Below are 27,696 nucleotides of genomic sequence, written 5' to 3' on the forward strand. Positions count from 1 at the left end.
AAGCATCTCATCCATTAACTCAGCCAGAGTAAGTTCAGTAGTTTGGAGGCAGTTGTGTTCCAGGTCATCTTCATCCTCACCTACTGCTAAGAATACCGCAGGGTTCAAAAGATTTGTTACATTCAATTCTACATCCTCCCAGTTCTGCTGAGGGACAACTAATGACTTCCTTTAATTACAGGCAAGCCATAATCATGTGTGGCACAGATACTTTTGTCCCAGAGTCACTTCCCCGTATCAGGAGTACAGTGGCTGCCACTGTCCTATGACATGATGCTCCCAAGGTGTCCTAATCTCTGTGCCATGACCCCTAGGGCAATATGCAACCTTTCATGCACAAACAGTTCAGGTATTTATTTTTCTTTTAACCAGTCCTTCAAAGGCACAGTTCAATCAAGGACAGGTTCAGCCTGCCTTGATTGTTTGAACTGGGGTTCCTGCAGCCCACACCCACGGTGTTACCACATTCTTTATCTCTCCAGGTAGTTCAGACTGAGGAGATCATTCCCTTAGCTAAGACCTGCACCTCCATAGCCTTATAACTCATTTAGTAGATCTCCACCTAGAAGTGACTTGTCTCTGTAATTTCCCATTCAAAGGCAAAAATCACCCGACTTGCCAGATCCAGAGATATTCAGAAGAAAGCACAGATATAACATCATGAACCATCTATGCTGCTCTGTTTGAGCCTTTAGCAAAGGACAAGCAAAAAAAACCAGTAACTTAACACAGACTAACAATAATAAACTGATAAGACTGGGGACTCAGACCTTTCAGTCTTCTCTCATAATGGCTGCCCAGGAGCACCTCTCTTCCTGAATGTTGCCCATGCGCTTCTTCTGAACTCCAGGCGTCCTTATTAGAGTTAACAACCCCAGCTGCTCAGTACTGACTTATCAAACAATTTATCAGTTACTCAGAAACAACTTGTAAATCTGACAGACAATCCACAGGTCAGAAACCAACGCAAATCTATCCAAGTCAACTTACGTTTTACACTTCCTATATGCCTATGAAACTTCCTACTTTTGCCACAGAAATATCCTTGTGATTCCTCGTTTGTTACATGCCTAGCCAGACATCCAAGGAGTTTAATCCCTGGTAACAAAACACCATTAATGGTAACTAGGTATTATAGGAAGTAGTCCAATTTTCAGGCAATTTTTTCTGGAGTCCCATGACATGCAATGGCCACCAGTAGTTACACCAAGAGAAAAATTAACAGAATATTATAAGTGTCTCCTTCCAGTCTTTCCAATGAGATAATGCACAGCCCAGTGGTATCACCCACAAAGAGCTCTTTGGTTATCCACACCAGAATCCTAATGACAGCACACTGGAGTCCATCCTTGACACCTTCCAAGTCATTCTGGTCTTCTGGCTGAGGACAAATCTCTAAGGATATCTCTTCAGTCTTACTTCTCTGTGCTTACTCATACACCATTATTTCCACTTTGTCATAGTTCAGTCCTAATTAAGGAAGGAGATCCCTTCACCTGCATTTTTAAGGGCTTGCCAAAACAGATGCATCAACAGAATGACACCCATCCTTGCTTGAAGGTTGTCACCCTGACCTGACCTTGAAGGCCACTTCCAACTTCTCCCCTCCCCACCAAGACTTCATAAGGGTGTATACTCCTTTTCATCACACCCTTTATACATAAGAAATAATTACATCAATTATAAGGCCTCATGTTCTGAGTTGCTCTCCACATTTTCTGTTAGGATCCACTGGCAATGAATGGAAGTGTAGAAGGTTTGTATCAATGGTCATTCTGGCTTCAGGAATAAAGCCAGTGATGAACAGGGTTCCTCCCCCCACCAGAGACTTCTTGCCTTTGATGCTGTTAAGAACCAGTGCTGCTGACCTGTGTTGTGGAGAGAGGAAGTTACTGCCAAGCTTGGAATGCTTAGTTTGCTTTGGTTTTTTTTCTGCTCTGTAAAAAGTAAGTCACGTCTATGAATCAGTTCACTGTTGTACAAGCATGCCAACACTGCAAACAGGATAAGCCCCCCAGCACAGCGCTCTCACTGTCCTTTTAGCTGTGCCATATACAGAAAGGAGATAAAATGCCTCAACTTGTTTCATAAAGTTACTAGGAGTTTAAAAAAAACACAAAAACAATACACAACACACACCCAAGAGCCCAGAGAAAATAAACCAAGCCTCATCCTTCCAAGCCAACCTATTCAGTGATACTATTATGCTAACTGCTGCATTAGGAAAAATTAGATAGGCTTTCAGTTACATAACCCTTTTTCCAGTGCTACGACTGAGGCAAGAAGTCCAAGGTGCTCATATAGGGGGAAAAAAAAAAGAAAAGAAAGGCTAATAGCAAATATTCCATAGGCCATGAGGTGGTGATTATTTTATAAGAAAGCTTACCCACAACCTCAACCAACCTATGCTCTCAAATAGTCACTCTTCCTTCCCTCCATACAACTAAACTACATCTCATGTGGGGAACTGGGCTAAGGAAGCCACTTAGGAGGATTTACTTGTTAGACAAGGGAGTGCCAGATACTCAGTACTCAGAATCTACAATTCTGTTTCTAAATATACTTTGACCAATAAAATGTGAAAGAAACCAAACACGATGTTCTATTTTGATAAATGCTTTATTGTTTCTTCTTTCATCCAACTTCTTGACAGCAGAATAAATTAGATTGGAAACAAAAAGGTTATCACATATGCCTATGAAACCCAGGAAACTCAAAGCTGAAGGCTGTTGAAATATCTGTCCCAGGCTAAATCCGCTCCTCTTCCTTTCTTTACATATACGCTGTGAGACAGACAACACTTGCCTCAACAAGTTTCCTGGCTTGGCTTTCAGTCTGCACAATTTCCAAGTCACATAACCATAGGGTTATCCTTCCTGCCCTCATGTTGCTCCCCGTGATCCTCCTTCAGAGAACAATTGTTTTGCCTGACCTCTCCCTGTATGTTTTTCCTCTGATAAGCACCACGGGCACTTCCTTCATCTCAATGTTCCTTCCCCTGCCACTTCTGACTTGCAATTCATCAACAGTGCCACGATTACTGCTGGTTCCTGGCTCTCTTCATCCATCAAAAGCTCTCACTTCCCATTCTGCTTGACCTGACCAGCCTCAAAATCTCCTACCCCAGCCCCAACACCCAACTCACCCTCTACTGCAGTTGGAACTCCCAGGGATGAATTCTGTCCCTCTGGCAGCTTTCTTCCCTGCATCTCTAAGTTTTCCACTCACCAACATAGTTCTCTTCGCTTTTTTTGGTGTGCTTTGTTTTGCAGTCTTTGCCACTCCTTTCTCAGATGTTAATCTGCATAAGGTTCCCAGAAAGAAAGACATATTACACAAGACATCATCAAAATCCTACATTTTCCAGAAGTTTGAGCAGCCTTCCCTCTTCTTCCAACAACACGCTTGTATTGAAGAGGGCAGTCCAAGATGACAACCTCATTAACTCACCTATAGCTGCTTCCCTCCTTAAGTCCCTCAGAACACTGGGATATTCACTCCCCTTTATAAAGAGCAAGGAATCAATGCAGCAGTCTCCCACTGCCTCTTCCAGCAGAGAGAGAGATGTCAGGCCTCTCCCATGCTGCCTTCATCTGGGCAAGGAGGAAAAAAAGTGTATCTTCCCTCCAGATTTTGGGATACGCAGCTTTACGTTCCATGTCTTGCCTAGTTTTTCCCTGCACCCATGAGGATGATTATCATCCCTCAAGTTTGCTTCTCACACACTGAGACCTACTTGATTACCTAAGTTGCTCTCTCCCTGCTGGATTCGAGTTCACAGGAACTGCTGGGGGAACTCCTAAAGAAGGAAGTGTGGGTGTTTAATTTTTCCACTCTTCACTTGCTTGAGTAAACATTTTGTTTTCTCCTCTCTCCCGGCACAAAGAGTTTCGAAATAAGTGCTTTAGAAGAATAAGCCTCATTCAGTGAAATGAGGTTAAAGTACAAACAAGAGGCTGCTCTAAACTAAAACACCAGGGTGACCCCCCCAAGTTTGGGCTGTGCGTTACATGTATGGTTTGGCAAAGCATTTGTTATCATCACATTTTTGTGTTTCTAACCTGGATCAAATGTGATCAAACCCAGAAAATGAAGCATGACAAAGCACCTTCTAGGTTTAACCCCCTTGTGTGCAAGATCACTGCTCCCACCAAGCTCTGCAACTTCTCTTACTTGCAAGTTTCTGCAGCAAGAACCTGCATGATGCTCAACACAAAGCCGGTTATCATCTTCCCAATAAAGACAGCAATCAAGTACATCCCGTTACTTTCCCCAAGGCTTGCATACAGGACAACTGGAGCTCCACAGAAAGCCCTGGCCAAGACCAAAACATCCATTTGGAGATGAGCACCCACCTAAAGATGAGAAACTCCTAATCTGGCTGCTGGTTCACTCTCCCCATCCTCTCCAGCACCAGCCCAGGGGGGTGGCTGCATTCAGCTGGGCTTCCAAATGCTCCTGTCTAGGGTTCAAGCAGGAACAAAGCTCTTTTACGTTCCTTTGCAACCTGAAGAATAACAGAGCAGCTGTTGCCAGCTGCTGGTCTGAGCGTGCTCAGCTCACAGTTCTCTCATTCACCCTCAGCTCAAAGGGTGAGAATCACCTCCCCCTGCCCCTTTTTCCTTTCAGTTAAAAGTTATAATCTGAAGAATATCACTGCAGTGGCCTGTCTTCTGGGGAATCTACTGTTCTGTGGTGCATAAAGAGACTGTAACCCAGCCTTAAGCCCATTACCACACCCGTGGGCAAATCACTTTGCACTCTGATTTCATTTCTTCTCCCATGCTTTGCCAAGCTTACTCGTGCTGTTAGCCTAAGCACTAGAGCATTGCTTGTCCACTCTGCACCAGACATTCACGTGCTAGCAGTGCTGCAGAGCTTAGCAGCAACAGCTATTTGTTGGAACCCTGCACGTTCAGTGAACTTCTGACTACTTCTTGTTAACCTCTCCATCAGAAACGCATTCCAAGCCCACAAGCAGCTTCAAACAGCTGCCATGCTTCTTAGCAGCTTGCCACAAGAAAAGCCTCTTTCGCCCCAGCCTCCTTAAACACGTGAATTCCCAAGGAAACACACCTATGCTTGCACACACACATTTCACACCCACAAACAAATTACACTGACACCATCACACCATGCCCAGACCTGGAGCAGTTTGATTTGCTGTTTCATGACCCACCAAGGCTTCAACTTGGAGTCTACATAGACACTGAGCACGCTGAAGTGGCACTGAAACCACTGCAGATATTTTACAAGGGTAGATTCTGATAGGACAAGGGGGAATTGTTTTAAACTGAGGCAGGGGAGGTTTAGGTTGGATCTTAGGAGGAAGTTTTTCACCCAGAGGGTGGTGCCACACTGGAACAGGTTGCCCAAGGAGGCTGTGGATGCCCCATCCCTGGAGACATTCAAGGCCAGGCTGGAAGACTCAGACTGCATATTCTGGTCCAACAGTCCAGCAGAAGAACATATACAACCCTCATTAAATATAAAGATGGATACTGCTAAAAGTTTTCGAGTTTGGATGCCCCAGTTAAGATATTCCTATTGAAGCTACATGATTTTATGTAGCAAATAGTTAACATTTCTGCCGCAGTATCAAAGCACACCATTCTTTTAGTAAATATTTATCTAACAGCGTAGACGCCACAGCTAAAGGCAGAAAAGCCCAATTCCTATTAACTGTAAATAGGATTTTGGGAGAACTCCTAGCAACCAACATGACCATAAACAGGATTTGGGACTGCCAAACTCACAGCTGGTTTTTAATAGCTGCTGCACACCCCGGTCTCTATCAGTATCATTGCAACTCAGAACAAATAAGGCTTTACAGAAGTCAGGGGCAGCGTATACAACCCAGAAGACTTGGTGGTTTCTTTTTCCTTTATCTGCTTAAACCCTTAATGCAGCATTAAGGGTTAAATGCAATCTGTTGTGCTATGCTGCATGAGAGCTCATTTAAGGAAGCGCATCAATTAGTAAAAGTATGAATGGAGGAAAAACTGATGGACCATTCATAGCTAAAATTATAGAGTATGCACAGCTGGCTGAATGGAAAGTTAACTGAGCACGAGCTGAGCCAATGCTCTGCCTTCCTTAAATCCATTATTCTTTGCATGCACCAGACTCCAGCAAAATGATCCCAATCAGATCCTGCTACTGAAATAAAGGATATCACCCTATTCTGACAGGCTCACGAAGCACATACAGCCCTGACACAGAGGAAGTGCTTGTAACCAGTCTGTCCCTGCCCTGAAAGGAAATGTCCTTATAAACAGAACTGTGCAGGAAATGCAACATCCATCCATCCCCACTTGGGAACTGCAAAGCTCAACTTTCCTGTCCCAGCCCATACATTGCCTCCCAATATCTACACTTCTGTGCTGCAAAAGCTGATTAGAAGATTGCTGATATTTGAAGACTACTTTCTTCAGCTCTTCCATTTCCAAATCGATGGCCTGCGCCCAACAACCCAGGGTTAAACACAGTATTCTGCTTAAGATCCAGATGTTTCCTTGGGTTTGCATTATGTGCTTTTGTGGTAGGCCCTGAAGCCTGCAATGAACTCTGCTACATGATCAGTACTCAAATGAATGATGCTGAACACCAAGTTTCTTGTAAACGTCCCACAGCAAACCACCACTATTCTAAACAGCTGCCTCTAGACTCTTGTAAAAACCACAGGCAAAGAAAGGTTAACGCTGTGGTGCAGGGGCAGATAGTCTGAGTCACCTGCAGCAGCCTGAGGGTTCCTATGCAGACAAACAGGCAGAGCCCTTAGCAAACAGATGACACAGGCCCAGGCTTCTTCCTTCAGTGCTATCTGACACACTCAAATTATGATTTTCCATCTTGCATCTACTACTCTGAACACTGCAAAGCAACCTTGCTTAAGAAGACCCCGACCAGCCAGTGCTAGAACAGATTACAGCAACTTACCAAACGCTGCCACCTCATAGTTGCCAACACCTAACTTGTCCTCAGGAATTACTGTCTCAGCAAGTTACCCAACAAAGTGTGCCAGGGCCCCACTTGGCACAAGGATATCTATTCATTCTTGTCAAGATTATGTTGTCAACAAGCACTTAAAATATCAACTGAAGGAGTAACAGGAAGACAAGGCTACAAATATACACACAAGAGAGCATTAATATATGTAATGCAAACCGTATATGAAAAGAAAGTAAGCAAGACCTTGTTGAAGCCTAATTCCAGGATGAAAACGACCCAAGTCACAGTCAAAGAACCACAGAGATAATTATGGGTAAGCATGGATCTGTATTCAGCAATTAGAAAGCAGAAGCCAAACTTATCACTTGGGATACAAAACTAGAAGGGAACCACTTAAGTTTCCAAAACATTTGTTGGTGTTCTTTTTTCCCTTTCCAAGCCACTTGTGAGAGCACGTTCAGAGTACCATGTTTAGTGCTGGGCATTCATAAGGTATTCATATACCAGAGCTAGTGGAATAGGAGCAACAACAGCTTTCTTTCAAGAGAAGCCCCTCAAAACATAGTTGTTTCTGCCTCTAAGAACTCCAGTGTAGAAACAGTCATGAGCTCAGTGTGATGCCTGGTAGGTCCTTCATTGCCTTTTTATTTCAGCTGCAACATTAGGGAACTGGAAGGCAGTGGGAAGACTCTGTTTGTATTGGTCTATCCATCAGAGGGCCTTGAAGCCAAATTAGAACAGGCCATGATATCACGTGGAACCCAGAATAAGAGCAGGACCAGACCACATAAGCACTCCAGATTCATCAGCCAAGAATGTGAAGCAGTAGCAGCCGCCGTTTCACAAACAAACCGTGCTACAGCTCATGGCAGCCGAGACACAGAGAAAATTCCATGTTCCTGCCAATCCTTCCTCCCTGTCCTGCTCAAACTGCAAACGCTCCGATTCCCAAGTAACTATGGCAGGATGAACCATCACGAGATTTTGGGTTGGGTAACTGCAGGTGGTAAAACATCAGATAAAACTAACAACAAGAAATAGTCCTATCATAGCATTTATGGTGCTTATGACCTAAGTGGACTCAGAAGCCCTTCCAGCTCTTGTTAACTTCTCTGTAAGAAGACTACACTGCTTCAACAGTAAGAGATAATGGCACTGCATTGCATTTTACTGTAGCGCTTAGCATGTCAGGAAGCATTTATCTGCTGTGTTCCACACTAAGACATACTGGAAATAAGAGCCCTATACCCATCCAGTTCCTACTATGTGATCTCTGTACTTCATCGCCTTAATTGACTCCATTTAACAGAGTAGCATATATTCAGTTTCGTTACCATCCTCTCTTCCAATAGAAGCCACCAAATGAATGATGGCTTGAACAAAGCAGTTTAATTGGCAACATTTGACTCCGCTTAACATTCCTGCTGTGCAACTCTTCACTAAAGAATGTTAGAGGGTTCTATTTCTGTGAGGCACGTATTTTGAAACATTTCTTACTACAGATTAGAGTTACCATAAATCTCCTATTTTCAAGAGCCACATGGCATGACAAGCATTTAGGCCCACAGGCTAATGCTGTTTACCCACAGCGCCTGCAATGTACACGACCACAGCATCAGTTATTTGTGTGTAATACACCAATACACCTCAGCCTCCTAGAGCAATTACCACATCTGGAAGGAGAGACCTCTGTCGCTCAGCCCCTTTCATCCTCTGATCCGAAGCCCCTGACTTTATTACTTTATGCCTTAATTAACACAAAGAATAAGGCAGTAGGATTTGCTATGAATCCTCTCCAAGAAATTAAATGCATCCTAGGATTACACACAGTAAAACACAGGATGGCTCCACATAAGTATCCTCAGAATCACGGCGCTTTTCTTGCTTCACTGTACAATTAACACACAGTTTATTTTGCATGGTCTTTCTGCTCATCTAATTCAATAGGCAGATCTCAACAATTAAGGAGAATCACAGAAATGGAGGGGTTGGATGGGATAACTGGGGATCACTTGAGTCCAACCTGCTAAAGCCAGATTCCTACAGCAGGTCGCACAGGTCCAAACAAGCTTAGAGTATGTCCAGAGAAGGAGACTTCACTACCACTCTGTGCAGCCTTGGAGAGATAAATAAGTTCAACTCTAACAAAACTCTTCACAGACATAATCAGGCTTAAGACAAGGAAAGAGCTTTGTACCGTGCTGGTACAACAGAGAAATACTCACAGTCAAAGCAGATGTAGCCGAACCAAAAGCAGAGCTGCAGACTTGTGCAGCCCACAGCTCCAAGCGACTGCTCTTCTAAGCGCTGCCTCACGAGCCATAGAGCCTGCAACCTGGACAAACAGGCAGTTCTGCAAAGAAGATTAATTCCAGTGACTTCACAAGCCTCCCAGCTGTTCTTCCAAAAGCTTCGTTCTAAGAGCAAAGGGACACCACCGTCATGTTTATCCTGGCAGCTTCTGCCTGCACAGAAACACCAGGTGGAGGCCACGCTGGATACGAGGAGGAATTTCTTTATAATAAGGGCAGCGAGGCAGGGGCATGGGTTCCCCAGAGAGTGGAGGTGCCCCATCCCCGCAGACAGCCAAGGTCAGGCTAGACGGGGCCGTGAGCACTGATGGAGCTGTGGGTGTCCCTGTGCACTGCAGGGGGTTGGGATGGATGGCCTTTAGGGATCCCTTCCAGCTCCAGCCGTTCAGCCATCAGCGAGCGGCTGAGGAGCGGGGCTGGGCAGCAGGTGAGCAGGAGACAAAGCGGAACAGACACCCGCCCCTACGCGCTCAGGCGTTTAAACATTAACTCGCAGGGTAACATTCACGAGGAAATCATTAAAGAAAGAAAAAACGTCAAGATACAGACGCCGTCCCAACCCGCCCGCCAGGCCCCGCGGAGCTTCCACAGCGCTCCCAGCAGAGTGCGGCCCCCACCTCCCTCTGCGAGGAAACAGCCCCCTGCGGGCCACCCCCAACCAACCGGCCTCCCCTGCCCACCGCTCCTTACCTCACACAGCCGGCCCGCAGCGAGCACAACCGGCGGCAGCAGCCCGCGGCCGGCCGGGCTGGGGCACGGGGAGGAGCCGCGCCGCTGGGCCGCCTCTTCCCGAGGCCCGGAGCCGCTCCCCCCGGCACGGCGCCTGCGCGGCGGGGGTCGGGAGCCGCCTCTATGTGAGGGTCGTACTCGGCCGTGAGGGTGTGTGCGATGCTCGTTGCCGTTCTAGGCTCTGTACCTCATAGAACCATTGGAGTCGTTGGGATTGTTTCGGTAACAAAACGAGGAGAGCGAGGTTTCCATTCCAATTAGGCAGCTGCGTTCTCCATAAATGGAGCAGCGGTTGAAGTGCCAGCAGCCATGTTGCAGAGGCTGTGCAGTGTGGGGGAGAGGAGGCTCAGGGGAGACATCATGGCTCTGTGCAACCACCTGACAGGAGGCTGTGTGAGGTGGGGTCGGCCTCTGCCCCCAGGGAACAGCCATGGGACGAGAGGGGATGGCCTCACGTTGTGCCAGGGGAGGTTCAGGTTGGCTGTGGGGTGAACTGGAGACAGCTGAAGCAAGCCTGGTTACAAAAGCTGATCTGCCTTGTGCGAGCCATCCCAAGAGCTACTGAAACACCTCTGCTCTAGCAGAACCAACATGCAAGCTGAAGGCTCCAAGCATTGGTTCAGTGCCCTCAATGAGCTGACGAGTCTGAACAAGAAGCAGTGCTTAGCCTTCCTGCTGCACCACTCATCCCTGCGAGGTTTTGGTAGCTTGCTGGTATGATTTGGTTTTGACACCTCCTATTTCTTGCACTCATGGCAGAGCCACTCTTTGATTCCTCACTCCTTTTTGTCTTCTTTAAGGTTGACAGCAAAGAACTGGAATTGAGTTGTTTATGATTGCTGGTCACTATGTCCATGGGAGGAAATGACTTAGTTATTACTTGATGGCACCGTGCATTCCAGTTCATCTCTGAGCATTATCCCATTAAGGGAGATCTGGCCAACAGCTTTTCAACACTCCCCCGCATCAAGACAAATTTCCATCATGGAGTTCTGACAAGACATCCAACAGCCAGTTTGTCTTCAAGCTTCTCCCTGGCAGCCAGGAAATGAGTAAGCACAAATACTGCATAACTGCACTTCCAACTCAGTAACACTTACTTTTTACCTTCTATTTAAGTGGGTTGAAAACCCAGGTATTCAGATAAAGCGTGTAACAGTGCAGAGACTTGGGAGCACTTTGACACAACAGCTTTTAAAGAGTGTGTGGACCAGAAAGCCCCCACCACCCACACTGCACGTGTTGTGCCCTCTGGGAGGACTGATGCAGGCAACCCTCTCTTATCCTGTGTTGGGAAGTGCCAAGGCTCCACACCTGGCCCTGCCAGCAGCCCTGTTGGATCAGGGAGCAGGGAAGGGATGTAATGAGCCTCTGGCTGCCAATGAAGGCTCGCTCCCACTATGTGTGCCAAAAATTACTCCTCACTCTACAGCTCAAGCCAGAGTGACACAAAAGCAAGGATATCCAGAGAGACAGTGGCTGCCAGACACTAGCTGTGATTAATCACAAGGAATATGGGAAGTCAGAGCCATATTCTAATCACACTACTGTTGCCTAGACACCACATGAGTAGGATCTGTGTCTGGGTGACTGTCTCCTTGCTCTACCTGAACTCTGAACTGCTGAGACTGTTGCACTGCTGAAATATTGCAACTTGAGCTGTTTCTAATTTGGACATCAGTTTTGAAGTGCTCACTAGCTATAGAGAAAACTAGTCTCGACCTTCATTATGGTGATAGAGATGCTGGCAAATGTGAACACACTCTCACTGTCAACCAGAAATGGATACTGGTATTTCCAGTCCTTCTTCTGAGACTGCCCTAACTTGCAAGAAGGTAGTGACTGAGATTCATACCTTCATCTCTATAACACTACTGGAGAAGAAAAAAGGGGGGGATGGGGGTGGGGGAAACCAGTGTTTATAGTCTGGCCATAAAATTGTTTGCTCAGTAAAGTCAGCCATGTTTCAGCTTTCCAGTTGCAATGAGAAGTGATGCCTATAATATCCATTTAATAGAAAACATCACTGGGGAGAACTGTGATCAACTTGTTTTGTGTTGCTTATGCAGGATGTTATGATGTTATATCAGTTCACTGCTTAACTAGCCCCAACAAAAATGCATTCATTTAATTTCAGCTTCTTAATTACCACTATTAACCTATTGCTTCCTGAGACTTGCACTGCTACAGCATGCCTACGTGCATACTTTTTAGTGCCTGTAGGCAATGCTGTTCTCAGGTGGCAGCAGGCATTTGTTTTATCATTTCTTGGCAGCCAGACCGCTGCAAGTCTGGAAGAGAATCGGGCCCTCCCTTTGCTTGGATAGCAACTGGAGCACCATTATTTGAGGTGGGAAAAGAATGGCCCAAAGCTGTGTTGAAAGTTCTTGTCTTTATTAGTGGAAGTATTACCAGTTTCCCAATGTGCTCTGAAATTATAGCCAAATATTTTCTCTTCAGATTGGAGTTGCTTGTAAAAGCTGCCTGCTGCAGAAGCTGGGGTACAGCCCTAGAGTTTGAAGGATGTCCTCAGGCTGACTGGAGTTAAAGCCCTCATTCTCATCTGGGTGAGTGGGTAAGTTCATCTGTGAAAAGTAAGAGAATCTAATACAGAGATTTAACACAGTTAAAGTACCACCAAATACTGTCACCGTTCCTCAGAAAGTCCTGAAGTCATATGGTAGGAAGCAGTTAGATTGGATCATACCTAAAACGTAATACATACAAGATCAAGTTCCTAAGCAGTTCTAGCCATAGACCTCTCCATCAAGTTAAGGAGATTGTTACCTACTTAGATCTGGAGCTTACTTTTCTGCCTGGAGAGAGCAGTGATAGCCAGGAGCAAGGGCAGAGCTGCAGCTAGCCCAGGGCTTAAGCCATCTGCAGTTAAATCACATCCATAGTCTAATGGTAGACAAGAGTGGAGTAACATGAGTAAGTAGCTTTGTGAGTAAGGATGCCAAGATCTGGCCTTCTAGATTTAATACTTTAATCTGTCCAAGTGCATCGCTGCTGTAATTACAGCCACAGCACAGTCCTTGAGTAGCTGAAGATTAGAGACCGTCGATAATCCCAGCTATGTCACACAGATGAAAGCTATTAAGTGGATTTACAGAGGACAGGAGGTATATAGAAACTCATTATTTTCCCACTGAGACAAAACTATTCATTAGTATATGACAGAGAGCATACTCTGGAAAATTGGAAGCGGGTTATTGAAAATGAGCAAATCCCAGTAGTCCTAACACATACGTGATGAACTGGTTATTAATATCCAATCCAGCAAGCTCTGTCACTAAGATTCAGTACCATTCGTGGTGGTATTTGTAAGTCTGCAAGTCCTAGATGGTACCAGTCTGCAGCATTAGAGAAGGTAAAAGAAGGTCTCATTGCAGTCAAGGCAAATTTCAGGCAGAAGGGTGTTAAGTTCACACACACAAAAACAACAGCAGAGTTCATTTTAAAGTGTTACTTCAGACATTCCCACTGCAGCTGATACATTAATTACACCACAGTTTTTATTAATTCGGTCTTTAAAGGCTCCCTTGCGAAATCTTCTTGTGTGAGCAATTACAGTAAGCAACCGCTCCGGTTTGAAGTGGTTTCATTGCACCTGCTGTCCCCAGGCTGTATTAGTTAATTGTTTTTGTTTATCCCATCCTACTCTTCTCTAGTAATTTGCTTGGCACCGCAAAGACGGCTCACACCGCTTATAAAGTGCTGTTTATTCCTGGCAGCCAGAAGTTGAAGATGTGCCTCCTCTCTTGCTATGAGCTGCAGCCCACTTCAAACAGCTGGAGGGGAAGCGAGCAGATGCTCAGCTGTGCTAAGAGGTCTGATTACCATTACAGCGTGGAGGAAAAGCAAACACACAAAAAAACATACCTGCAGTTTGTCCCTAGTCCTTTGTGTATTTCCCTTTGTGAGGCATAGCTGTATGTCTTGTTTGTGCTTCAGGAAAAATAACGTGGTGGGAGTTTCTGTGTGTGCTGACCTCCCAGGGTCAGGAGCTGCAGTTTCAAGGCTGCTAGTAAAGGATTTGGGCACTGAACGCCCTAACCATTAAGCACTTACTTTCTAGGGTGTGGGTAGCAAGCCCAGGCATCTCATTTGAGACAGGGAGAAGCCTCAGGTGGGAAGTCTCACTAGGCAGCTAAGGGAAAGGGATGGAGGTTGGGTAAAGGATCCCAGCCTTCTTATCAGGTTAGGCAGAAACAGTGAGAATCCTGTCAGCACAGGCTCAGATTTCACAGGGAAACTCGGTCTGCTGGCACAGAGCATCAAGATGGCCCAAGTATTTTACTGCTCTAGAGGTATCCCTTCTAACCAGCCCCCTCCACAGGTGCTCTGCAGCTTTCTCTGATGGAAACTGGCTGCATCAAAAGCTCTTACATAGCACCTCCTCAATATTATTCCAAGCATTGTTGAAAATATTACTTCAGGAAGGACTTCAGAGGAGGACTAGAGCTTGTAACACAGCTGTCCATTGCTAAACGGTCATAGGCATGGAATGCTTCCAGCTGGGAGAGCAGCAATTAACTCATGCTACCCTATGTCTAGAAAAAATTAACTTCTTCAACTTTGCTGTTGTAAAAGAGCAGAATTTGGCTCATTATCTAATAGCAAATTCAATTCCCTTTGTGTTTCTATATGGGACTCTGAGATGTGCAGTCCACGTGAGCCAGCCAGCATTTATAGGAGCAACTGTGGTGCATGCAGCTTTAGAGCAAAAGGACATCAAGCAGCGGAGGAAATACAAGGTATAAAAACACTCTCTTTCCTTCTTCCTTCACTCCCTCTCCAGCTCAGTGCTCATTTTGAAAGAGTGGTACAAAGGATTCTCACAGCTATAACAGAAGTGAACAAATGGCTGGTATTGTGACCCACAGGGGTGTGCCATGCCTATGTCCAAGCACATCCTGAAGTGTTAACTTAGTACAAAGAGAGGATATTTTTATTGATAAACATTATATTGTCTTAGTGTAGATGTCTGACACGTTATTAAATCAAATGACAGAACATTTAAAGTAATTCATTCTAAGAAAACGTTTTGATATTCCATAGACAATAGTGCTGTGAATTCTGTTTATAGTATAACACATTAAAAACACAGAAATACAAGTTTCTAATCTCATAGGTTACCAGCAAACAGAGAAAAATGCATGCTTTAATTTCTGTTGAATTTGTAACTTACACAGGCAAGTGGAACAGCTATGCATAAAATACTATTCTACAACAAGCTGTAAAACAAACATACAGAAAGACTGACCTTATAATACTTGTACAAGTATGACAAAACCATTGTAACTCATTTCAGAAGGTAACAAATATTTTGTCTGTGGCTCCACCATTTTAACATTTCTAAGCTGACTTCATTAAAAGCTATTTTGAATAGAATCGTATTACCGTAAGCCACTGATTACTTTTTTCCCAGCTGGCTGTCAATGAATGTGATGCATTACGTGCATTTGTGCTTGGTTCCATCTACATTTTCTTCCTTATGGACTACGCAGTCTTTGCACTCAGGAAATGCTGTTTGATCCCGAGTCGAACAGAAGGTGCTTGTTTTACTCACTTGTTTTGCTGTGCCTCCTGCAGCCTGACCACAGCATAAAGTAGAAGACACATTATGCATGCAATTCAACAACATGGGCATGGTTTCATCACAGTTAGTACAAGCCTGTGTAGGGATTGCATTCAGATGTCTAAGACTTCAATCATGGTACAGTGATAAGTTTTCCTTAAGAGTCCCAAGCAACTATTGGATCTCAAATGTCCAACCTCCCCTTCTGCCAACCCAACCAAGGACTGAGGAGAAGCACCAGGCCTGTCTTCCTGCTCTGGTAGCCACACTAACACCAAACCACTGCCAAACTGCACCCGGGGATTCCAGGCAGCACACAGCTTTGGCAGACAGCAGTAAAAAACCAGCCAAACAAACCAGAAAACAAACAATAACAACAAAATCCCAAACCAAACGAAAAATAGCCAGAAACATCTTCCTGCTTTGGTTTCAGTCTCCAAACATTCGATGTGAGAATAGTTTATTATTCCTTTGATGGTCTTTTGCAAATACTATCTTCATTAGGGGCCTGGTAATGACTCCCAACTTTACATGGAGAGGTAATGAAATGAAACTATTCCTCAAGGGAAAAAGAAGCAAAATTTGTTCCCTCTCTCAGGCACGTAGACTCTTACTGACAAGTTCACCTAAGCATTAAAGGAAGAGATAAAATGCACACTCATGAAGTGAGGGTAAGTACTGAGCAAGGGACTTTATATTCCTCCTGTATCTGCCCTTCGCCCTGATAAAAGTGTTTCTTACTGGGAAGAAATGCCTTTCATCAGGAGGACAGGAGTTGTTAAGATAAACAGTATTCACACTAAGCCCCACATAAGTGCAGCCTTGGTGGGCTGATGGTTGGACTAGATGAGCTCAGTGGTCTCTTCCAACCTTAATGATTCTACCTATGAACCTCTGCAGAGCTTGCCAGTATCCCCACTAAACAGTAACCAGCTTTCTGTGATGCCATAGCGCTCTTGTTCACACTTGCTCCGCACTTGCGCTGTATAAATATTCATGCTTTGTGTCCTCTGCTTGCTGTGCATGTGGAAAAGCCCTTAAGAACTAAGTAATTCCACAAACTCCTTGCTTTGGCTTCTGTCAAGAATTCACTGTAGTCAGCAGTAGCTCAAGTTCTGTACTTGCTCATGTGTCCTAAGCACGCTGTAATTTCATAATACAAAGGTGAAATAAAGATATGTTACACTCATGACATTTTGACTCACCCGTAAGAGTTACTGAAAGGAATTCATCCTGAAAATACAGGAGGAACCCAGACTCATCCTTGACTACATGTGGAAGTTCATTTCATTTAATCTTGACAATGACATGAATATTTATGAAAGACTTTGCAATACGTCATGCAGTTGGCCTTTATCTTCTAATTGTTTTCTACTCTAAGACATCCACAAGTCGTTAGGAGATACCACCAAAAATGACCCTACCATTGCTCTTTTATTTCCCAGCACTGAGCCCTACTGTAATTCACGTGGAAGGCAATGATACATGATATATTCTTCTGCGATTGAGGTCAACTAACCTACCTGAAATCAAAACAGCACAGCAGAAATACAGCTGTATCACATTTTGAGAGGTGTGCTCATCTGCCTGGAGGATTTCAAGAGGGGGATCCTTGCTTTAGCTCGCGGTGAGGATTGACGTTGGATTTTTACTAATTTGACTAATTTTTACTAATTTTGCCAACATAGAAAAACACATTATTGAACCAGAGGCACAACCCCTACCGAACAACCCTAATCAATAAATAAAATGCATAAATAGCTCAGTGCAGAATTTCCTGACCTCCTCAGTATCTCTTCTTTTAAATTACTTTTTAAACCTATCCTTACATTCAGAAATAATTCCAGCTGGTAATACATCTGAATGCACGGCTGTATGCCATTCTGCTTCTGACCTGCTGAACGATAGATGTACAACTGCTGTATACCATTAGCAATACCTTGCTAATACAACACGGAAATGACTCGAAATTCATCACCACCTCTTCTATTTGCAAATAGATATGGATGAGTAGCATTTAGCATCTTAGCAGTTGCCATGATAGGGCTTTATTCCCACAGAAATGGCAGACAGCATCCACAGGGCTTCATTTTAACAATGGTAGATATAGTACATATATATATTGGCTACTTGAATAGAAATCTATGGTTATACATTAAAAATGAAGCCCCAAAATCCACCAATAAAAATTATATAAACTTCTGACTGATTCTCTTAATAAAAACAGTATAGTTTGGCTCCATAAAACACACTCAGGCCATATCTATGAGGCTTGCTCTGAAAGTAATGCCTCCTGTTTCATTATGCTGTCCCATGATGTCAGAGGTGGACGTTGGTGGGATGGCAGTAGAGGTTGAACCTTCCCACCAATATCCCACTACATTTTGTTGCCGTGTGACAGACGACTGCAGAGGGGCAGCCTGACAGAGCAGTGTCTGGCATGGAAGTGTGGATGAAACCAAGGTGTGTCATTGAATGACAGCATTTTGTAGCTGAGAATGTGCTCTATCAAACAGTGTTATCGTGCTCTTTGCATCTGTTATAGTTTCAATGGGAATAAATAGGAAGCATTACTTTCAGAGAGAACTACATAGAACCATCTACTCAGATCAGTTATGTTTATTGCAGGATGAGTGTCACTGCATAACAAAAATCAAACAGGGCTGTATCCATTTCATTCATTTTTGCAGCAGACAGAGTGAATACACAGCATATTTACAGGCAAGTAAGTAATGAGGGCACTGAAGATATACAATATCCTCACACACACATGTACACACAATTCTGTTTGAAGGTCCTGGTGGCAACCACTGTCTTTGTGCCCCCAAATCTATTTTCCTAAACTGCATCAGTAAGAAAATTCTTCTCAGTATTAGCCTGCCAGTGAGCAGTTCATAAAAGCTTTACAGACTTTTCAAAGTCACCTTCTTTATTTTAACCCATGGCACGTTTGATACAGGTCCTCCTCATCAGACTTATCTACTCATTAATCACACACAATTTCACCCACCTCTTCAAACAGGAACATTTTGCTGCAGCTGCTCCTGATGAGAGCCTTTGCTCTGATAAGTGCTGCTTTTGCTGAGCGCTTAATGGTGATGCCAAAGAGTTGGATTCATTAAAATGAACTTTGCATTAAAACACTTCAGCGCGTGCTTATCTTTCAATACACAGACTTCTGCACAAGCTTCAAGTTAAGCAGGGCTCTGGTATTTCAGAGACAAAGGGGGGGGGTACCGGCAGGCTCCTGCTTTCATTATAGCATGAGATGAGATCAACGAAACATCCAGCAGTGGGAATTACTTTGCTGGGAAGCCAAGCTGCCTGCCTTATCTGCCAGACATGCTGATGGAAAACCTCAAACCTCAAAAGCTCAGTATCTGAATTAATCCATAATCAGCTACCAGTGTCCTCATAGGTTCAGGCATGCACCATTACACTTTGTTTCCTGCGACTGGCAAGAAAAAGGTGATGTGAAATTGCTGATATAAAATTCCTACGCCGATTTCTGGCACCACTTAAACTCTACCTGATGAAATGAAGATGACATTGACAGGATTTCTGTCAGATTCTTTCGGTGTGGAACCCATACAGGCCCCAGAACCTATTAAAACTAGTTCTGCAAGGCTATTAGAAAAAAAGTAAAATTACCTAAAATATACCTTGATAGATTTAACTATATAAATACATTACAAAATCTGGAGCTTTACACAAGTTGTGCTTTCTAAGAGGCTTCCCTGAAATTAGATGCTTCTGCCCTAGTTTCTGTCCTGGTTTCAGATGGGACAGGGTTAATTATCTCCATTGTGTCTGATATGGTGCTGACTTGGTTTAGGAGAAAAACAATCTTGGTAACACACTGAGCCACGATCTCAAGCTAATTCAGGGTGGTAAACAATAGATTTTAAAACCAAATTTTATCTGCTGGTGTGCAATGAAAGAAATTGCTATTATCTTCCCTGATTGCTTTCCTGTGAATACTTGTCTATATGACGTGGATTTGCCCACACCTGATATGGATTCTGGAGATTCAGTCCAACAAATCAGAGCAGGTTGGGTGGAAGCAGATGCACCTACAAAATATGCTTCCAATGTGAGGCCATTAAGGGCTTGCTGTGAACAGAATATTCACATAAATCTTAGAGGTGTCAATCCATTAATAGGTATTCATTCACCTATTCCGAACAGAAAATAAAGAGTTCATTCAACTTTACAAAGACACAGAACAACAGCCCTTTTCAGGACTTACTGCTGTGAATATGTAGATCGACCCTGAAATAAATCACTGGAGTTTTGTTGCTGCTTTCAGCAGAGGTCAGTTTTCACTCAGTCTTACTTTAAGGCTTGCATTATACTTGGGATGCTCACTTCTCTGACTGGAAGAAAAGTGGCTGAGGTCTTGTGTATAAAGGTATTAGGGCTTTCCAAAAACACGTAAATAAGAAACACTTGCCAGTCAGCAGAAAGTGACCTTTCTCTCAAAAGCTACCCAACAATATTCAGTCTACATTGTGTCTTATAAGCATTAATATGGTTATTTGGAACAATCACACCAAAATTGCTCGTCTGACAGCAGGATAGTCAATGTTACCCTCCATATAATGCTGAATGTTGCCACTCTAAAACTAGATTGTTCGTTCTTGATTTAACATAAAACAGTAAGCCAGTCATGCATCTGTATGTTAAGGATGGGTGTTCATTCTCACAGGCACGAACAACACAAATCCAAAGCATGCTAATTAATTTCAATGGCGTAGCTGTGGACAGGAACCTAAAAACAAGGCAGGCGAGTGTAAACACAGAGGGGGAAAAAAAAACAACCCAAAATGAAACACCAGTAACATCATTGACAACCCCTTCTCATGCACACACGTCAGATCAGTGTTCGTACAGCAGTAACAACCTACCAGAAAGTGCAGTGTGTCAATAAAGAAAATAAATGATAACAAATCAGCTTTGGTAGGGACAAAAGACAGCTGAGACGCAATTGGGTTGGAGCAAGCTGAGGAGAAAGCTCTTTCATCTCCCTTCAAAACATTCATTAAGGATTGCCTGAAACCACCAGGAATGGGACCAAAACCACTTGACAGGTCCCAAGACCAGAGTGGCCTCAAGCTTAAAGCTGACCCTTGCTTTATTAAGAGCAAAAAGTGAATCCAAATCACTGCTGTGTTCCGAACCACAGCTAAGCCCAGTGCCCCAAGCCCACGGCACTGCTGCCGGGCACCCCATAACCTCCCTGCCCCATGTGGGCAGTCACTGTGGTGCTCTGTGCCGCTGTGGGCCTGTAGCCTTGCTCAGCATGAAGGCAAGGCCTAGCGGCAGCTTTCCCCACACAGCCTGCAGCTGGGGAGGGAAACAGCCCCTTGGCTCCATCAGTAAAAGCTATTAACACACCCTGCATCCCAGTAGAACTGTCTGAGTTCTGGGTGGATGCTAAAAAAAACTTAAGTTTTTTGCTTTGGGGACTTTTCCTCAAGCTAACAAACTTGTCAGGCTCTCCTTTTTGGAGACAAAAACATTCAGTTGGTCTTTTCTGTTCCAAACCAGGTCAGCGCTGGTTGATCTGATTGCAAATCATAAGCACATCTCACTGGAACTATCAGCATAGGAAGTGCTTACCACGTCGTACATGGCACAGATACTGGCAGTTCAAGAGACCTTCTGCTTCTGCTCAGAGCAAACAACGGCTCGCAGCATATTCCTGCACAATGCACGAGCTTCTAAACAAAAGTCAGGTTTCACGCTCAACGCAAAGCTATGATACGTTACAGTATTTAATGCACACCAGTAGGAAAAGGCTCCTAAAAAAATACTCATGCGGTTTTTGTGCCGTGGGATAGGTAACAGCTATTTCGTAGAAATAGATCCAACTGGCTCCATTGGAGCAGCAGTATAAATACTCAAAATAGAAGTAATAATAGGCCCCGTAGGCCCTGACGTGGAACTTTTGTTTTCCCCCAAATCTGTTGTTCCTTCTGCCAGCAAGGAAAACACTCTGCTTCCAAACAACTGCATCTTGCTACAAGGAGGATAGCTGCGTATTCGTGGGGTGGATTTTATTGAAACGTGCCACATTGGTACTAACATCATTTGATTCCAGGAAGTATTTTAGGCATTTTAGAGGTTATTATTAATCTCATTAACAAAGAAGGAAAGAAATGACCACACACAAAAAAAAAAAAAAGAAAGAAAAAAGAAAAATGAAAGAAAAGCAACAAGAAGGTTCAACAGGCTTCCTAACATGGGCACTAACAACAGGCTGCATGGCTCAACAGGTAGCAAGACAACTACTTCCCAGAATAAATAATAACAACACAGGCATGCCAATGGCTCTGTTCTCTGACCCTGGGCCCACCCATCTTCTTGCCAGGGATCCACAAACATGCTTTATTTGCCATGGCCAGCAGGTCATGGCTTTTTCCGATGGACTTCTCCAATGGGCACAGTGCAATGGCTGCCAAAGGATCCACACATTCAACATAACCAAGAAAGTAAAGGAGGTGCGGAGCTGTATGGAAGCCACAGGGTATCAATACTTCGATATACATCATTTTTGTCCAAGAAAAGTAAGCAAAAACAAACATCCAGGAGTGAAAACAAACTAATAATTGGTTTTATCTTTGTGCATAGGACTTTTTTTCTTCGTTTAGTTTGTGGTGGCTTGTTTTTTTCCTGCTAAGATTTAGGAGGATTCTATGGTTTTGTTTTGTGTTTTGTTTGTTTTTTTAATCCTTGGGTTTGCTATGCCTTTATTACCAATATTTGCCATTGCTTGTACCATAGACAAAAACATTCATCTAGCTGGTATTATATAAACACACTTGTAGTAGAACATATACAAGAACGGGGAAAAAAATGAATCAGAAGTGATCAGTGCTTAAAGTAAATACAACAGCCAGCGCTGGCAAGAATCCACAGTAACAACACAAACAAATGTAGCTGTGACAGTGTTCCTGATAGGGTCGAATCTGCCTGTGTATTAATATAGAATTATACAAAATCTAGCAGGGATACTGGAACAATGAATAGCTAAATCTTCACAATAACTTAAGATCTGTGAGCGAGTCTGCGTTGTAGATATTACACATTTTAAAAGTGCCATCTCTCTCTCTCCATCTTCTTCCCTCCCAGAGGAGGTGTGATGAATCCACATGATCTGCCATCAGAGAAGTTCAACTGTTTAAGAAAAAGACAAATATCTGGCCAGGTCCAGTGTATTCTTTAAAGAGTGGCAAACAATGACTTCAGTATCTATGTCTGTGCAAAATATGCCTCTTTCCTTTTAAAGAAACCAGTGTCTGTAACTCATTTAGAAAAGTTTTGACATATACTGATGTCCTCAGAACAAAGAAGAAGTGAACTACAGAATCCCCCCGAAACTACAAGAAATCTGATGAAGCAAATAAAGTTCTGACCTTCCGTTTCCAGGTGTAGATGACTGAAAAACAACACATCTCCTTGGTAGCCCTCCTTGGGCTGGCAATCAAACTATTGCTTGGAAATAACACAAACACCCTATTAATAAAACACTGACATTAGTAGTAAAACGGTAGCGGTGTTTATCCTTTAAATCCACGTTTACCTTCCATTCTTCATCACACCTGTACAGGATTCATTATTTACGGTGCAGTCACTGTCTGTTGCCTTGACAGTCTTCTTTTAATAAGCAGTAAATCCATTCGTATGCTGAGTACCTTGAATTGAATTCCCATATTACACCGCCCTGTGACTTTTGGATCATTACAGGAGACCCAGAGCTCAGAAGGAGAAGCTGCAACACAGGATGTTGATCTCAGGCAATAAAAAACCACAACCAAAACCAACAGCAACAACGAAAAAATAAAACCCCACAATCAAAAACATCCCAGAATTCTCCTCAAAAATCAGCCCCCGTACGATGTACCCTCTTCTGCATTGTAGCAATAGTCTTAAGTCATAAATTAGATTAGTCTTCCATCAAATAACTTAAAAAAGGAATTGTAGCAGACCAGTTTTGCCTGGCTTGATGCCAGTTAGCAGCCAGTTCATCTAGAGACCAGTCACTGTTCAAAAACTGAGCTAAGAAATCACATGAATGTTGAAAAACAAATTCATCTTCACATCGATGCAGGATTCTTCCAGGTTGTGAGGGTCGGGGAGAGGGTAAACCGAGATGGGGCCACAGGTCCTATGGACAGGATATACTTCACGACTTGGAGGTGCACCGCATTCAGGAGATGCCAGCCGTGGTTTGTATTGCACAGGTAAGAAGGACGTTCCTCCTGACAGTTCGCAGCGTGCGTTAGTGATCTCTGCACATGGGCAAGTTCACGAAAGTGAAAACATTGAATTCTGTCATGATGGAGAAACACAGGAAGATGCCATACAGGGAAAGGCACACGCACCCTAGCTTCTTATCCAGTTTCCATTTGTTCATGTGCACGCCGAAAACCTACAGTAAACATAGAGTAAGCCACCACAGCAGGATCAGGTTGAATACAGTGGTAAATCCTTTGTCAATTACAGGAGCATGAAAATGACTGTGCCCATGCCAAATACGATCAACTGGAAGCAATTGTAAGGTAGGGACTGCAACAAGTGAGCTAAAGCCCACTGGTAAAGTAAATCTGAGCATCTCCCTCACAGAGCTTGGAGCCATATTGACTTGTCATCCCCTCGACTGCTGGCCCAGTGGCCTTAAGTGTCTGCAATGAATTTCACTTTGCTAATTCAATCAGAAGTGCTGTATTCCCCTCTGTTTATTTATAACACTGCCAGTACCTCTGTGTCTCTCAGTCTGGAGCTGAACTGACTAAGGCTGTGCCTGAATTTGCTTAGATTGCTCCAACACAAACCTCCTGCAGTTCAAGTCTCTTGTGCAGGAGAACTGTGCTGGTGTGCTGCATGGAGTACACCCTGCCATAGCAGCTGGTCTCAGGAGTTGGCAGATGACACAAGGATATATTAATCCTATTCTCTTTGTTTTTCCTAGTCTATATTCATGATGGATTTGGACAGGTCAGGGAACAGGAGCCACTGCTTTCAATAGAAAGCATTGGCACATCCCAGTATGATTTGTTCTGGCCCATGTTGTATCTTGGCAGGTTCTTACACAGCAAACTGTGCAGCATTTACTGTATCTCTTCAACAGGAAAATGCACCTTTTCTTACATCAAGGGATCTGACTCAATGTGAGAACATTAAATGATCAAGGATTACTAGTAGACCCATTACAGGTTATCCCAGGGAAAACATAAATACAAGAAACATCCTTTGACAGTGATAACTTCTGTCAACAGCCAGATTAAGGTACTGAGAAGTTTACAATAGAAGTGACCATTTCTATTCCTCAACGACAGCCTTTGCAATCACTACTGAGCTAGAGGTGAGAGAAGAACAAGTGAAGAAGAGCAAAATCACTGTTTTGGAAGTAAAGGACAAAAGACTATATACATACTGTGACAAAAACAGATGCCAGCAAGAGACCAACAGAATAGATAAGTCCTCTGCTGTTTAACCGAATCTGGAAAAGAAAGAAGTTTACAAAACCACGTCACAATTTCAAGCAACAATAATTCTCTCTGCCAATCATTTCTGTTAACCTCAACTGCTGAATTACTGGGCACGACCTTGCAAGCTGTCAAAGCCAATTCAAACCACTGCAACGTGGGTATTGCTCATGTAGCGATAAGCAGCACTGCATTTTTGTGACTGACACCATGCACGACTGCTGAGGCCCTCCTATCATTTTGTCTCACAGGGAAGAACTGCTCGCCCAGTGAGCTGAATATGACTCCCAAGGCCTAAGCAGTCATTTAGCTTCGTTCCCCAAGTGCATCTGAGGGGAGAGTCTGACTTCCAGAGCACATAGAGATGCTTTTCTTCAACAGTGTTTTTTCCTTTAACACCGAGGAGCCAGGGCAAGCTAATGTGGGGGCTCTGTGCACACATCACTGCTGCAGGTCTTCTTCTTCTGCTAATATAAACTGTCCATAGAGAACAGCCAACCTGTACTTCCATCTTAGTTACTCTAAAATGCAAATAAAACACAGCACAAACCCGCCAAGACCTCAAACACACTAACTTTGTATAACAATAATCTAAAGCCCTACCCCAGACAAGCAGCAACTGTGCAGGAAAGACAGATGCTAGTTTACAATATAAAGTCCCATCTGGATTTTTGTCAGGAATTTAGAATGACCAGGGCCAACGTCTGTAAGAACTGTCAGCATGAAATATACCAATTGGAAAAGAATCTACAGTAAAAGGAAGCAAATGAAGCAGACCGAATTATTTTAGCATGGAAAATGTCTGAATTCAACCTGAAGTGCAGACTCTGCTTCTCAGCTATGTAGCCTCCATGAAGGGAACAGACACATGGAAGGATGACAGGCCTCTGACTAGAGTTTGCTGAGGATGGTGCAAATACCTGGGGCTGCTTTCTTTGGAATATCTGCAAGGCCCCTCCTTGGAGGTCACTCATGGGAATAGCTGTTGCTGTTAGGATCAAGCCCAGCTCCCACTGTCAACCCAGACTATTCGCTATTAATTAACCTAGATGATAAGAACTTCTCTTTATGAGGCTTGGTTGGTCCTGCAGAAATAAACGACTTCCTGGGAGGAAAGAAAGGCTGTTTTCTAATGCACTTCCTACTTTTTTAGGGTCGTTGTCTTTTTTCATATTACCTCTGGACTGTAGGATTAAAGTCCTTCCGTGCACATAGGAAAGGGTGGTTTCCTTGGGGAAATCAATGCTAGCTGAGGAATGCACTTTGTCCGGAAGCTCATTTAGCTGAACTAGATACAGATCACAGCTGTACTTTGTAGAAGAAAAAATGAAACTCTTTGAGTGCAAATCTTTGTCAGTGCACTCAAAGCTGTGCAGAATACCACAGGTGGCTCAGGGGGTGATGAGTACATGGCATCTCCATGTGCTGTGCCTAGGGCCTCTGGCTTATTTAAGATAGCCCTAGAGCAAACTGATTCACAGCAGTACAAAACCTCCCTCGTAGCAGATACAGTTCCTGGTGAAGCCTTTTGCCCAGACACTTCTTCCTGAAAGGGTTTCTTGGAGCAATTCAGCGCTTTGAGATCCTTGTAGATACCACAGCTCATATTGAGAAGAAAACCAAAGCTATCCAGGTCTGTTCAGGCCAAGGATGCAATAGTGCACTGGCCTCAGAGGGATATTCTTTGCTAAATATACTCATTCCAACAAAGATCTCCTGGGAGCCAGCAGAAACTCACTGCCAAGCTAACTGGGGGGCTGCAGCCAGAGGGCTTGGAGATGTTCTCCAATAAGTCTTGCACTGGTGCTTCAGCAGGATAAAAGCACACATTCCCTTCTATCAACTCAGCTACTGGGCACTGAGCTATCTAATTCTTGCAGTAAGAGTAACCAGAGAACCTCTGCCAAAGCTCTTGGCTAGCCTATGCCTAGCTCTGGAAGTAAAAAAATAATGGAAACCTTGAAATATTAATAATGTTCGCTTTCAACAAACACTGCTGTTACTCATCTAATGCCAACAAAGAGAGCACAGGTTTTCAAACATGCCTGGTTCAGATTTGCTCCAAGCCTGCTGGGCTCTGAAAAGCATTGAGTTAGATGGTGCACGGCAAGGGCTGCTCATCAGAGCAAGGAGGCAGGTGTGATGTCACACGAGCAAACATCCTCCAGTCATTGAGATGCCTTTCCTCAGGATACATGACCACGTATAAGCCTGGGGAAAACAATACTGGAAAAGCTTGAAAACTCACAATAAAGAAGGAGATTTAACTCCAGGTCTAGCAGAAAACAGGGCATCAGTTGGAATCATCTTAGTTATGGAAGTAAAGGCTCAAATCTCTGCTTAAACATAGGAAATGCTTCTACCCCAGGGAGAACTTTCTGCAAACAAAGTGCTTGCTTGTACTGTAAGAAGGAAAAGTCAGCATTCCCAAACTGTCCTTTGAGGCTTGGCTTGTGTCTAGCAGCTGAAGCGAGCCAGAAGAACTCTGTTTTGACTGATTACACATGAAAGGTTTGCAAAAGTTCAAAACCTACTTTGTCTGCATTTAAATTGAGACTATCTCCATACATCTTGTGTAGCAGACGTGAAGATGCTGTCACTAACTCCTGCTATTCCCAGACAGCCCTTG

General features: G+C 43.8%; 2 protein-coding genes across 11 annotated transcripts in view; both read right to left on the reverse strand.

Annotated features, from left to right (window-relative positions):
- RIN2 (Ras and Rab interactor 2) overlaps nucleotides 1-10,023 on the reverse strand; it is a 44,617-nt gene extending 34,594 nt beyond the window's left edge. For 5 of the 10 annotated variants that reach the window (XM_015856638.3, XM_085542425.1, XM_085542423.1 and 2 more), the window contains exons 1-2: nucleotides 9,954-10,023; nucleotides 9,177-9,304 (exon numbers count right to left, since the gene is read on the reverse strand). Coding sequence is in view for 1 of the 10 variants with exons in the window: in XM_085542419.1 (XP_085398545.1) it covers nucleotides 3,146-3,234 (89 nt within the window). In the remaining 9 variants the exon portion in view is untranslated. Of the gene's footprint in view, nucleotides 1-3,145; nucleotides 3,302-9,176; nucleotides 9,417-9,953 lie in introns of all 10 variants that reach the window. The other 5 variants (XM_085542421.1, XM_085542424.1, XM_085542419.1 and 2 more) reach the window with 3 other exon arrangements.
- Nucleotides 10,024-14,924: 4,901 nt separating this feature from the next.
- SLC24A3 (solute carrier family 24 member 3) overlaps nucleotides 14,925-27,696 on the reverse strand; it is a 106,317-nt gene continuing 93,545 nt past the window's right edge. The window contains exons 16-17 of the mRNA XM_032443440.2: nucleotides 25,016-25,081; nucleotides 14,925-24,010 (exon numbers count right to left, since the gene is read on the reverse strand). Of these exons, the coding sequence (XP_032299331.2) occupies nucleotides 23,861-24,010; nucleotides 25,016-25,081 (216 nt within the window). The 3' untranslated portion in view covers nucleotides 14,925-23,860. The remainder of the gene's footprint in view (nucleotides 24,011-25,015; nucleotides 25,082-27,696) is intronic.

The sequence above is a fragment of the Coturnix japonica genome, chromosome 3, assembly GCF_054131305.1.
Source record: "Coturnix japonica strain WE chromosome 3, WE-NBRP24, whole genome shotgun sequence".
Taxonomy (NCBI): domain Eukaryota; kingdom Metazoa; phylum Chordata; class Aves; order Galliformes; family Phasianidae; genus Coturnix; species Coturnix japonica.